Source organism: Triplophysa rosa, linkage group LG7 (genome assembly GCF_024868665.1).
Source record: "Triplophysa rosa linkage group LG7, Trosa_1v2, whole genome shotgun sequence".
In the NCBI taxonomy this organism is placed as follows: Eukaryota; Metazoa; Chordata; class Actinopteri; order Cypriniformes; family Nemacheilidae; genus Triplophysa; species Triplophysa rosa.
In genome coordinates, this window is record NC_079896.1 from 27,098,752 (window position 1) to 27,111,768 (window position 13,017).

Consider the following 13,017-nt stretch of genomic DNA (forward strand, 5'->3'; position numbering starts at 1 on the left):
AGAGAGAGAGAGAGAGAGAGAGAGAGAGAGAGAGAGAGAGAGAGATGAACTCTCACATCCATCAACCGTTCTGAGAAATAAAAACACGACTCTCTCGCTCTCTTTAGCTCCTCACCCTGTCGTTGTGGGTCTCATTTAGTTTTTGTTACACACACATACACAAAGGAACCTGATGAAAGTGAAATGTGTGAAATTCTTCATGTGCTCTTACTGCGTCTCCTCTTCTCCATCCTCTTAAGTCGTTTCTCCTCTCTGCGTCTGGCCTCCTCCACCTCCTGATGCTGACGGCACTTGTGAAAGTTCTCCACCACCACACCCACAAACATGTTCAACACAAAGAAACTGACGATGAGGAGGAAAGAGATGAAGTACAGCAGCATCCAGGGGTTGTGATTGGTCACGGGCTGAAGAAACACAAACACATCTCTCTAGACCCGCTGAGTTCTGACCACACCATCAACCGCATTCACACATCAAACAGTCAAATAATGTCCAACCATTCATTCATTATATGACCTACTGAACGCTCACTGTAATCAGCACTAGAGTGATTTACAATCTTTAAAGTACAGTAACAAACAGCCACTGTGGATTATTAGATGAAGATTACTAGAGAGTAATAGAGAAATACAGTTAACATCTAAGCAGAAAAACAATATTTGTGACCCTGGAGCACAAAACCAGTCATAAGTGGCACAGGATTATTTGTGGCAAAAGCCTAAAAAACACAGTTTGGGTCAAAATGATCCATTTTTCTTTTATGCCAAACATCATTAGGATATTAAGTAAAGATCATGTTGCATGAGGATATTTTGTCAATTTCCTACAGTAAATATATCAAAACCTTATTTATGTGAGTGGATGCAGCTAAATCGCAAACAAAAATGACCAGAAACGCGCCTACAAACTTCACTCGCTGCGGCTGCTCTTCAGGAAACATGACCTACTCAAGTTTGGTGTCTATGTAAAGTTAAGAATTCACCTTCAGGTTCATCTCCTCTCCACAACATCCTTACAGCGGTGAGCCTATAGAGAGCATTAAAACAAACCTGTTTCTTCTGAGCAACGGCCTGCTACAGCGCCTCTGATCAATTTAAAGGGGATTTTCTCAATATCTTGATTGTTTTGCACCCTCAGACTCCGGACAAATATTGTCTTATCCTAACAAACCATACATCAATTCTGAAAATGTATTCAAGTGGACCCTTACGACTGGTTTTGTGGTTCAGGGTCACATATTATGAAACTAAGTACACAGCATGAAAATAATAAAAAACACTCTGTACAAATAAAAATGGCAGCTATAAGAATGCTGAGACCCATGTACAGAGAAACATGAGTTTAATGTCTGAAAGTGTGTGTGTGTGTTTTACCTGCTGGTCGATCCCGACAGCATCCAGGCCGTGATACATGATATTTACCCATCCATCTTTAGATGCCAACACAAACAGTGACATCAGAGCCTGAAGAGTAAAAGCATGAAACACAAACACGCAATCATAATACAGACTGTCTACACAACACAACACAACATGTTTAAACAGCTCTACTGTGAGCTCTGAAGTGATGTGATCAAATGTCATATTCCATGTCATATATGGTGCTTCATGGGATGAGAAGATCAGTCACTCATTCACAGTCTTGTGCATTTCTCTTATTGCATATGGCGTACGTTCCGTTTCACTTCAGACTTTATAAAGTGATTCATTTCACGGCTGTTGACTTGATTCATGCATGAATCTCTGCAGAAAATGATCAAGAGAAATACTTCCAGAACTAAAACAGCTGCAAGAGAAGACAATGCTGTGGAGGTGTGTGTTGTGTTATACTGGTGGTGTGTACCTGACCCAGGTTGTCAAAGTTGTACTTGTGATGAACCCATCTGTAGTTAGCAGAGAGACAGTCGGACTTATTCGTGATGTTTTTCACATCCAAACCAACACAGTAATAAAACTTTCCTTTGAAGAGCTGCAGAAAGAAGACGCACGCACACACACACACACACACACGCACACACACACACACACGCACACACACACACACGCACACACACACACACACGCAAACACATGCACATGAACACGAACACACGAACACACACACACACACACACACACACACACGAACACACACATGCACACACACATGCACACGGACACATGCACACAAACACACACACATGCACACGCACGCACACATGCACACGCACACGAACAAACGCACGCACGCACGCACGTACACATGCACACGAATGCACACATGCACATGCACACACACACACATGCACACGGACACGCACACAAACACACATGCACACGAACGCAAGCACACACACGAACAAATGCACGCACACACACACGCACACGAACGCACACATGCACATGCGCACGCACACATGCACATGCACACGAACACACATGCACACGCACGCACACATGCACACGAACACACACACGAACACATGCACACGAACACACACACATGCACACGAACACACGCACACGAACAAACGCACGCACGCACACACACATGCACACGCGTACGCACATGAACACACATGCACGCATACACACACATGCACACACATGCACGCACACAAACACACACGCACACACACATGCACACGAACACACACACACACACACACATGCACACGGACATGCACACGAACACACGCACGCAATAAATATGAGATGATTGTGAGAGAGTGAAATCAATCTGTCAACACTCAATCAACACTTTGTCTGGTCAAATGTTTTGATGTACAGTATAGTATTACTACACTGAATTCTATTATAATCAACTTTCTCAAATTCTAATCATATGACACGTCTACATGTGTTCTGCTGCTTCACGTTACACTGAACACAGCACCAGGAGTTCATCTGGAGTTTATTGTGAGTGTTCTGGTGAATGAAGCAGAATCTGTTGATGGATTTACAGTGACATGAATCCGTATGTGTGTGAGAAGAACACTGAACATCAGATGAACCTGAACTCCCAGAATGCCAAAGATGATGAAGAAGGCACAGCAGATGAGAACAATGTTCCCGATGGGCTTCAGGGATGTGATGAGTGTTTCCACCACCAGCTTGAGTCCTGGAGCTCGACTGATCACCCTGACAAACACCCAGAAGAATCACATATCACATCCCATCAAGACATTCAAGCACCTTCATCATGAATGAGTCTGAATGTTCTCGGGTGACGTCTGCAGTTTCCACTCCTCACCTGAGAGGGCGCAATGTCCTCAACAGTCTGAGAACCCGCAGCACGCCCAGAATCTTTGCTCCGCCCGTCATTGACACCACAATGTCAATCAAAGACACAAAGACAAGAAAACCGTCCAGAATGTTCCAGCTGCTGCGCAGATATGCTCGCTCGCCCAGATACAAACCCTTAGACACCACCTCAGAGAGAGAGAGAGATTTTGCTGTGGGATCATCTGACAGGACAAGAGAGAGTCAGTGACATTCTGATGTCGGGACACATAAACAAGTCTGTACTCTCCTGAGAGAGATGTGATGGTCACATAGATCATGTGATGGCTTCTTCCTCACAGGTTCTCATTCTCATTCTGTATTGTGGTTGGTGATGATTGTGTGCAGTAAACAGAAGATGTGATTCTTTATCAGGACTTTACAGCACAACACAACATCAGATCTAAACATGCTACTTTGTCTGACCCATCATCTTTACCCAGCATGCACAGTGTCATGGTCCTGTCCTTCTTGTCTTGAAATTCCTAGTTTTGTGGACAGGGTCATGACAGTACCACGTCTTGTGTGGAGACACGTGGCTGTTTGTTATGACATTGCGCCACGTGTCTTCTTGTCTCGTGCTTTGGCCCCGCCCCCTTTGTTTCCCTGTCATTGTCCCATTAGTGTTTCATTCCCCTCACCTGCCCCGTGTAATCTTCCCGTTAGTGTTTGATTCTCCTCACCTGCCCCTTGTTCACTTTCCTCGTTAGTGTTTCCCTACTTCTAGCCCCAGTTCCTTTATCGGTTCATTGTTTGCCTTTCTCGTCTACTCGTTGGAGTACCTGTGTCGTGTCGTCTTGTGGATACCCCAGTCGTGTGCTCTTGTGGATACCCCAGTCGTGTGCTCTTGTGGATACCCCAGTCGTGTCGTCTTGTGGATACCCCAGTCGTGTGCTCTTGTGGATACCCCAGTCGTGTGCTCTTGTGGATACCCCAGTCGTGTGCTCTTGTGGATACCCCAGTCGTGTGCTCTTGTGGATACCCCAGTCGTGTGCTCTTGTGGATACCCCAGTCGTGTGCTCTTGTGGATACCCCAGTCGTGTGCTCTTGTGGATACCCCAGTCGTGTGCTCTTGTGGATACCCCAGTCGTGTGCTCTTGTGGATACCCCAGTCGTGTGCTCTTGTGGATACCCCAGTCGTGTGCTCTTGTGGATACCCCAGTCGTGTGCTCTTGTGGATACCCCAGTCGTGTGCTCTTGTGGATACCCCAGTCGTGTGCTCTTGTGGATACCCCAGTCGTGTGCTCTTGTGGATACCCCAGTCGTGTGCTCTTGTGGATACCCCAGTCGTGTGCTCTTGTGGATACCCCAGTCGTGTGCTCTTGTGGATACCCCAGTCGTGTCCTCTTGTGGATACCCCAGTCGTGTGCTCTTGTGGATACCCCAGTCGTGTGCTCTTGTGGATACCCCAGTCGTCTCCTCTTGTGGATACCCCAGTCGTCTCCTCTTGTGGATACCCCAGTCGTCTCCTCTTGTGGATACCCCAGTCGTCTCCTCTTGTGGATACCCCAGTCGTCTCCTCTTGTGGATACCCCAGTCGTCTCCTCTTGTGGATACCCCAGTCGTCTCCTCTTGTGGATACCCCAGTCGTCTCCTCTTGTGGATACCCCAGTCGTCTCCTCTTGTGGATACCCCAGTCGTCTCCTCTTGTGGATACCCCAGTCGTCTCCTCTTGTGGATACCCCAGTCGTCTCCTCTTGTGGATACCCCAGTCGTCTCCTCTTGTGGATACCCCAGTCGTCTCCTCTTGTGGATACCCCAGTCGTCTCCTCTTGTGGATACCCCAGTCGTCTCCTCTTGTGGATACCCCAGTCGTCTCCTCTTGTGGATACCCCAGTCGTCTCCTCTTGTGGATACCCCAGTCGTCTCCTCTTGTGGATACCCCAGTCGTCTCCTCTTGTGGATACCCCAGTCGTCTCCTCTTGTGGATACCCCAGTCGTCTCCTCTTGTGGATACCCCAGTCGTCTCCTCTTGTGGATACCCCAGTCGTCTCCTCTTGTGGATACCCCAGTCGTCTCCTCTTGTGGATACCCCAGTCGTCTCCTCTTGTGGATACCCCAGTCGTCTCCTCTTGTGGATACCCCAGTCGTCTCCTCTTGTGGATACCCCAGTCGTCTCCTCTTGTGGATACCCCAGTCGTCTCCTCTTGTGGATACCCCAGTCGTCTCCTCTTGTGGATACCCCAGTCGTCTCCTCTTGTGGATACCCCAGTCGTCTCCTCTTGTGGATACCCCAGTCGTGTCGTCTTGTGGATACCCCAGTCGTCTCCTCTTGTGGATACCCCAGTCGTGTCGTCTTGTGGATCCCCCAGTCGTGTCGTCTTGTGGATACCCCAGTCGTGTTTTGGACTTATTATTTGATTCTTGAACATTGTATGTTTTGTCCCCTTGTGGGAAGTTTTTGTTTGTATTCTTGTTTTAGTTATCGCATTTTCCCCATCAGGGTTTTTGGTTTATATTTAATAAAGTTTTCTGTTAACCCTTTGACTGCCTGCGTCTGGGTTCTGCCTCACACCCTCGTTCATGACACACAGGGGCACATCTCTCCTGAGCTCGTGTGATGCAGACTGCGCCTGACAAACCAACAGTCATTTATATCTGCAGTGCTTAACCATCCCTCCAGAGACAGACAGAGAGAGAGAGACTAAGAGATGTGAGGTGTTCAGGTGAGCTTTACCTTCACTGTCATCTCGGCCACAAAGATTGCGGTAAAAACATAGTTGGAGATGGTGAGGAAGACTCGCTCCTGACAAGAGAAAACACATCCAGATTCACAACACACCCAAAGCAACAGAACGCCCACAGAACACATCAGCTGTGTGTGTGTGATGACGAGATCTCTTCACACTTGTATCTGTGGATTCATTCAGGCAGAATTCACACTTCATTCATAAATGATGATGTGACAGATTTCACACTGAGCTGAAAATGACTCTCACATTACTGAGACGTGATGATGACGAGTCAAACTGTCACACAAACTGTCTGTGTCTCTATGTCTGTGTGTGTGTGTGTGTGTGTGCGTGCATGTGTGTCTGTCAGTGTGTGTGTGTGGGGGAAGGGTAAACCCTACGGTATGGGGACAAAATGTCCCCACAAAGACGGCAATATCCAAAACCCTTGTCCTTGTGGGGACATTTTTTGGTCCCCATGAGGAAACAAGCTTATAAATCATACAGAATGAACTTTTGTGAAAATGTAAAAGAGCAGACAGTTGTGTGTGATTGTTAGGGTTAGGGGGAGGGAATATGAGATACAGTTTGTACAGTATAAAAACCATTGTGTCTATGGAATGTCCCCATAAAACATGGAAACCCAATGTGTGTGTTCGTGTGTGTGTGTCTGTCAGTGTGTGTGTGTGTGTGTTCATATTTGTATATCCCGGTGGGGACCTAAACCTGAATACACACCAACACATGGGGACTCGTGTCACTGTGGGGACCAAAATTGAGGTCCCCAGGGGCAAAAAAGCTAATAAATTGTACAGAACAATATTTTTTACAAATCTAAAAATGCAAAAAGTGTTCTATGATCTTTAGGTTTAGGGGACTGTCCCCACGGGGATAGTCAACCAAAGCGTGTGTGTGTGTGTGTGCGTGCGTGCGTGCGTGTGTGTGTGTGTGTGTTGAGTCGTACCAGGCTGCCCTGATGGATTCTGGGTCTCTCTAGTGCTACAGTGATGCAGTTGAGGAAGATGAAAGAAAGAACCACATAATCAAACAGCTTATGAGCAATAATCATCTGACACAGCAGCCGAAACCTACACACACACACAGAGAGAGAGAGAGAGAGAGAGAGAGAGACACACACAAACAGAGAGATATCATGAACTGGTCAGTGGGTGATCAGTCTGTAACTGTGACATCTGTAAATATCAATGATCATACAGTATAGTCCAGCAGAGGCAGAAATCACACAGACTGAATTCTCTACAGGATTCAATCGACACTGTCATTCACATCTGTGTGTCTTCAGCATCATCGGATCACATATGCACACAACACGTGCATCACATCATCATCACACACTTGAGCAGAGAGTTATACTGGATTAATACAACATAAATGTGTTGAAGAGAATGAACAGAAGCGTCATGAGGTGATGATGAACGCATACTTGTTCTGAGGGGAAAATAAGTAAATGGACCAATCATCTCTGGTCTCACACCAGTCTGGACGATACACCTCCATCATCTTCTGCACACGAGAAAACAGACTCTGTGAAAACACACAAACTTTGATCAGGTTATTGTGATGTGTTTCCAGTATATTTTCATTTCTTCAGTATGAGATGAGGATTACACTACTGCTACACTTTATTAAGATGTTTATTAAAAACTAAAATAACATCCTCAGTCTACTTTGTGAATGAAGTTCAGTACAAATACATCATGAGAGAGAGAGAAAAACTTCATAAAACTCTCAGATGAGCGAATGTGAATTCATAAACAGTGCATTGATGTCATATTATAATATTGAAAGATGCTGCTTTCATCACTTCATCACAACAAACCTGAGGTCTGCCTAACCCTAACTATATATTCAAAGCTGCAGCCCATCACTTTTTATGAAAGTACGCAGATAGTCATTCGACGCCGTCTCCTTCCTTTTCTCCTACAGCAGAGGTTCTCAGAGTGGGGTCCGGGACCTTTGGGGATCTATAGCGAGGGGGCTCGCAAAATAATTTGTGACCTGTGCTAAAGCAAGAGGAGTCGGAATGCACATGGAGCTACTGGCTGTGAAAACTGCTGATTTTCCTGGACTTTGAGGTTGTCTTTAAGGTAAGTGCATTAAGCCCTCATCTACTGATCCCAATGCTCCACATAAACGTCTCAAAGGATCTTTATTTGTATGTTTTCTGAGAAGTGCACCTTTCTACATCTTTCCTAATACCAAGGATGTCGTTTTGCTTTCGGTTTAAAAACATGCAGGAATGAAAAAAAAGTGATTTTTGTTGGGAAAAAACAACAATGTAAGGCACAGACTTAACTACTTGGCGTATAAAATAAATATGACTTTCAGGGTCTTTTTTATATAATTTTGGTGAGAAATAAGTTTTGAAAAGAAAGTTATTTGTGTTCACCATTAGATACTTAAAAAATGGTTTACAAATCTAGGGCCTTAACTGTTACCAAACCCACCCACCTTACAGTACAGACCCTACTTCTAACTCTTAGAGAGACCATGGGGTGAAGACCACCTGCCCGCCGTTTATCCCAAACCCACCACCACAAGGGCACTTTATCTAAGAATCAAGACCATTTGTAAATATACTGAACTAGAGCAGGTGGGCAACAGTTCTGCCCAAAGTGCTGCGCCAGAATCTAATGATGAACACCGGATCAGGTGACAAATCTCAATCAAATATCATCTAAGTCGCGTTCAAATTGCGTTATCATATAAGATTGCTAGTGAGTGATTTGATTTTTTTAAAGTATCTTATATTCTCCTTTGAAAACCACGCGATCGTTTTAAATCTTATTCGTATATTGGTTCATTACATATCTCAAGATAACAAACACATCAAGAAAGATTAAAAACTTTATAAAGCCTGAGACCAGCCTCATAAACAACAAATATCCCAGAACAAACCACTTATCTGTGAGAAACATCTTCATTTCTTATGACATCATCAATATTAAAGGCACCATGCCACGATGTGCCCAGATAACTTTATAAAATAAAATGCTCCTGACGAGTCACCGTTTCAACATCCTTTCAACAATAAAATGTTTTTTAATGGAAGTCGTGAGTCATCTTTATTTTAATAGCCAAACAGATCAGCAGACACATATATTACAAAATGACACTCATGTTTCTGTATCTAAAAAAACAGATACTACACACTATATACCAACAATTCACACATCATTTTGAAGGTTTTAATAGAGCTTGCTATACATGATCACATGGTGCTGTTTTATTAGAACACTTAAAGAAACCTTTATGAAAGCACGTACTGTAAGTGGAATTAAAATGATTCAAGATTCATGTTTTTATTTATCACCATGAAAGGCAGGGGCGTAATTTCCACTGGGGACAGGGGGGCATGTCCCCCTCACTTTTCAAAATCCAGTTCGTGTCCCCCTCACTTTCAAACTTGTTTGTGATGACTTTTTAACCACCCGCCGTCATCGCCACGGAGAAGTACTAGGACTGAGCAGGACACAGAGAGTGTGGGCCTGTGTCGCGTGCACACTCTAAAAATACATCACTGAAAGAGTGTTTCAATCACGTGGTTTTGATTTGAATTGAATAGAAATTTGAAAAGTTTTACTGGTCGTTGTTTTGGCTATGTAAAGCTGTTTCCTTGTAATGGACTTCTATGGGGAAGAAACGCGTATGCGTGATTTATTACTTTTTTGTTCTTTTATTAACAGCAGTTAGTGTTTATGACAAGGCTTGACCGAAACGTGGGCTTCCCTGGTCGTTGTTTAGGTATGTTAAACCTCGTCAAGCATTTTAGAAAGTCATCCGGCTCGTCTCCTTCTGACCGCAGATTACAAGCTTTACAAGCCATGTTTCTCAGTCAATACGCGCATTTCCCCCTTCATGAACATCAAGTTTTGCTACACAATAAAAACACCTTTTGGTTTCATGGTTTCATCAATTTAAACAATCCAAAACAATGCAAAACATAGGTATTTTGAATTTGTGATAGGATTTCCCCCCCCCATTTTGTGTCCCCCCCACTTCTCAAACCAAAGTTACACCCTTGATGAAAGGTGTCTGAAGTGACAATGCACGTGCTTCAATAAGAGTGCCAAATGTGATGCGCTGGACAACTGTTATCATTTTGAGGGGGTCAACATGAAGGCGTCCTTAACCCTCAGAAGTTTAGGAACCCCTGTCCTACAGTATGTAAAGTCGTAACAGGTCTAACCCGCAAGGTTCTGTTTAGCAGCTATACATTTTTTTTTCCAAAAAGTTGTGTGTCACTCACATATTCTGTGTCTTCATCCAGGTCACTCTTGTCTTTACGGACATTGAGCTGAGGATAAACGTCTCCGAGCAGCGGTCCCTGAGGTCCCGGGCCCTTCCCGTTACAGTCGTGATGCTCCGCTGAGACGCTCTTCTTCCTGAGCAGAGGGGGGCGCTGCAGGGGTTCAGGGAGCTCCAGCGAGAGAGCCCGGCGGTTTCGCCGTGACAGGAACGGAGGATGAGGCAGAAGCGTCTCGTGTTCGGTGGGATGTGAGTGAACACCACAAACCCTTAAACTGCCCCCGATCCCTCCCGCTGACCTCAGACCTCGAGCAGACCGACCCGCGCTGTTCCAACTGCACCGCCGACTCCAGGACGGCTGAGGAGGAGGACGCCCCCAGTGGTGATAATGAAAACTGCGGCTGTGACGCTACACACAAAGACAGACACTTTTATTTCAGTATTTACCTATTCGTTCATCAGATGCCTTCAGACAAAGTGACTTACAAATAAGACTAATGAGCTTTATACAAATATAATGTAGTTCTTCATGTCTGTTATTCACTCTCTCTCTGCTGTCTCTGTAACACTCATCATGATTTGTGTCACACTTGAGATCAGACTAGAATAATCAGAGATCGGGTTTTTAACATTAAGATGACTTCAGTGTGATTGGACGACTTGACTTTCTCATCATCCAATATGTGTTGACACTTGTGTGATGTCACAAAGTTACAGAAGTTCAGACCAAATCACGATTACAGTTTGTATAAATGTTGATTCTGAAGTGAGAAGGTTTGAGTTCTGTTTCTGGTTTTTTTTAGCACAAATGACTTCCCTCGTGACATGAGAATGAAGATGGTGTGTTGGTGGCATGTGCTCATTTTAGAAGCGGGAACAGTAAAATGACAGTTGCCATAGAAACCTGTGTTCTCTGCTGTTGACCTCACACAGAAAGTTGTGTTGATGAACAAACAGAATCACATCAGTCAGACGTCAGTTCAGCAGTCTGGACAACACGTTTGATTATGTCAAAACCTGAAAACATGTGTACTTTTACCCTGTTTTACCATGTTCGCCGAGTTTTTACCACAATGCTCTTCAGACTGCACAAGAACAACAGCTCAGCACACCATATTCAACACAAACCGCTCTCTTTCTACATGGCTGTTTCAATTAAAAAAGAGGTTGCCATGGAAACCCGGACAGGCTTTGACTGAGCATCACACATTATCAAGAGATGTTTTTGTCTCACACAAACACACACCCAAAAATGTCTACACACACAAACACACACAATCCAAATATTATTTGCACAAATGTCGTCTTAAAGGGACAGTTCACTCAAAAATAAAAAATCATTTCTTCCCTCTCGCAAAAGAAGATATTTTGAGGAATGTTGATAATCATCCATTGACTTCATTGTATAAACACAAAACCACGGAGACATTTCTCAAAATATCTTCTTCTGTGTTCCTCTGAAGAAAGACTCATATACAGATTTACAACCACATGAGGAAGTATTTAGATTTGAGTAAGAACTGTCGATTAAACTGACATTAAATATCTACAAGAACAAACTCCTCCGACAGATTCAATATTTGAAGGTTATATATATAAGGAAATCAGATGAGATTTGAGGTGGTGATGAAAACACAAAGCCGGTCTTTAGAGAAGAATCAGGATTGACCAATGACAGTCCAGAACAAACACAGACATGTGAGTGACATTTATTTCTCTATTGACACACCAGAGATGAAGATCTCCTGCACAGACTAATGGGTCGACTCCTGTGATTCTCCTCAGAAAAACTCGTCCGGCTCTTTCCTTCAGCCAGTGGTGTCAACTCAAGATGACCATTAGCTGTGAGAGAGGAGAGTTTAGGATCTGAAAGAGAGAGAGACAGCAGACATATCTTTATAACCAGAGAACGTCAGAGGAGATGCTGGAAACCAAAACAATCAGAACATTAAACATGAACTGTGTACATGTTCCTGTCCATCCCTCACAGGTGTATTTACAGTGAAGCATGTGTAAAGAGAATCAAACCAGAGAATGTGAGCGAATCTTTCTGTTTCTCGCTGCCATCAGAGGACGAGCGGTCATCATCTGTGTATGAGTGATTGGCATCTCCCTGATGGACAGACAGACATTCAGCAGGAACTCAATGACATTCTGCTTTAATTCAGTGATATTTTAGAGGGTCACCTCAGCCTGAAAGCCCTCCACCAGTATGGCCACCAGCAGATTGAACAGAACGTAATTCCCAAACGTCATGAGAGCCACAAAATACAGAGCAACCAGAGGAGACGTGGAGGCCATCCCATTATACAACACTCCATTCCAGTCCTCCTGCGTCAGAATCTACACACAAACACAGAGTCATGCGTGTGTCTCAGTGACGTGTGGATCACACCTCTCTCTCTCTCTGTACCTGAAACACAGTGACGATCGCCCACAGCAGAGAATCAAAGTTCTTCCGGTCTGGTACTGTGTCTCCAGTGTCTGTTTTAAGACTGAACTTACAGCCAAAGATATGCATCCCCAGAATACTGCAGACAGACAGACAGACAGACAGACAGAGAGAGAGACAGACAGAGAGAGAGAGAGAGAAAGACAGACAAACAGACAGAGAGACATACAGACATACAGACAGAGAGAGAGAGAGAGAGAGAGGGAGAGAGACAGACACACAGAGAGACAGACAGAGAGACATACAGACATACAGACAGAGAGAGAGAGAGAGAGAGAGAGAGAAAGACAGACAGAGAGACAGACAGAGAGACATACAGACATACAGACAGAGAGAGAGAGAGAGAGAGAGAGAGAGAGAGAGA

At 44.4% G+C, this 13,017-nt stretch overlaps 1 protein-coding gene across 1 annotated transcript in view; it reads right to left on the reverse strand.

Moving 5' to 3' along the window:
• Positions 1-13,017, reverse strand: part of LOC130557309 (voltage-dependent T-type calcium channel subunit alpha-1I-like) — a 69,122-nt gene that overhangs the window by 15,684 nt on the left and 40,421 nt on the right. The window contains exons 13-25 of the mRNA XM_057338971.1: positions 12,615-12,732; positions 12,389-12,544; positions 12,230-12,314; positions 11,931-12,067; positions 10,203-10,610; positions 7,377-7,477; positions 6,897-7,020; positions 5,938-6,006; positions 3,232-3,410; positions 2,993-3,119; positions 1,843-1,968; positions 1,374-1,463; positions 212-404 (exon numbers count right to left, since the gene is read on the reverse strand). Of these exons, the coding sequence (XP_057194954.1) occupies positions 212-404; positions 1,374-1,463; positions 1,843-1,968; positions 2,993-3,119; positions 3,232-3,410; positions 5,938-6,006; positions 6,897-7,020; positions 7,377-7,477; positions 10,203-10,610; positions 11,931-12,067; positions 12,230-12,314; positions 12,389-12,544; positions 12,615-12,732 (1,913 nt within the window). The remainder of the gene's footprint in view (positions 1-211; positions 405-1,373; positions 1,464-1,842; positions 1,969-2,992; positions 3,120-3,231; positions 3,411-5,937; positions 6,007-6,896; positions 7,021-7,376; positions 7,478-10,202; positions 10,611-11,930; positions 12,068-12,229; positions 12,315-12,388; positions 12,545-12,614; positions 12,733-13,017) is intronic.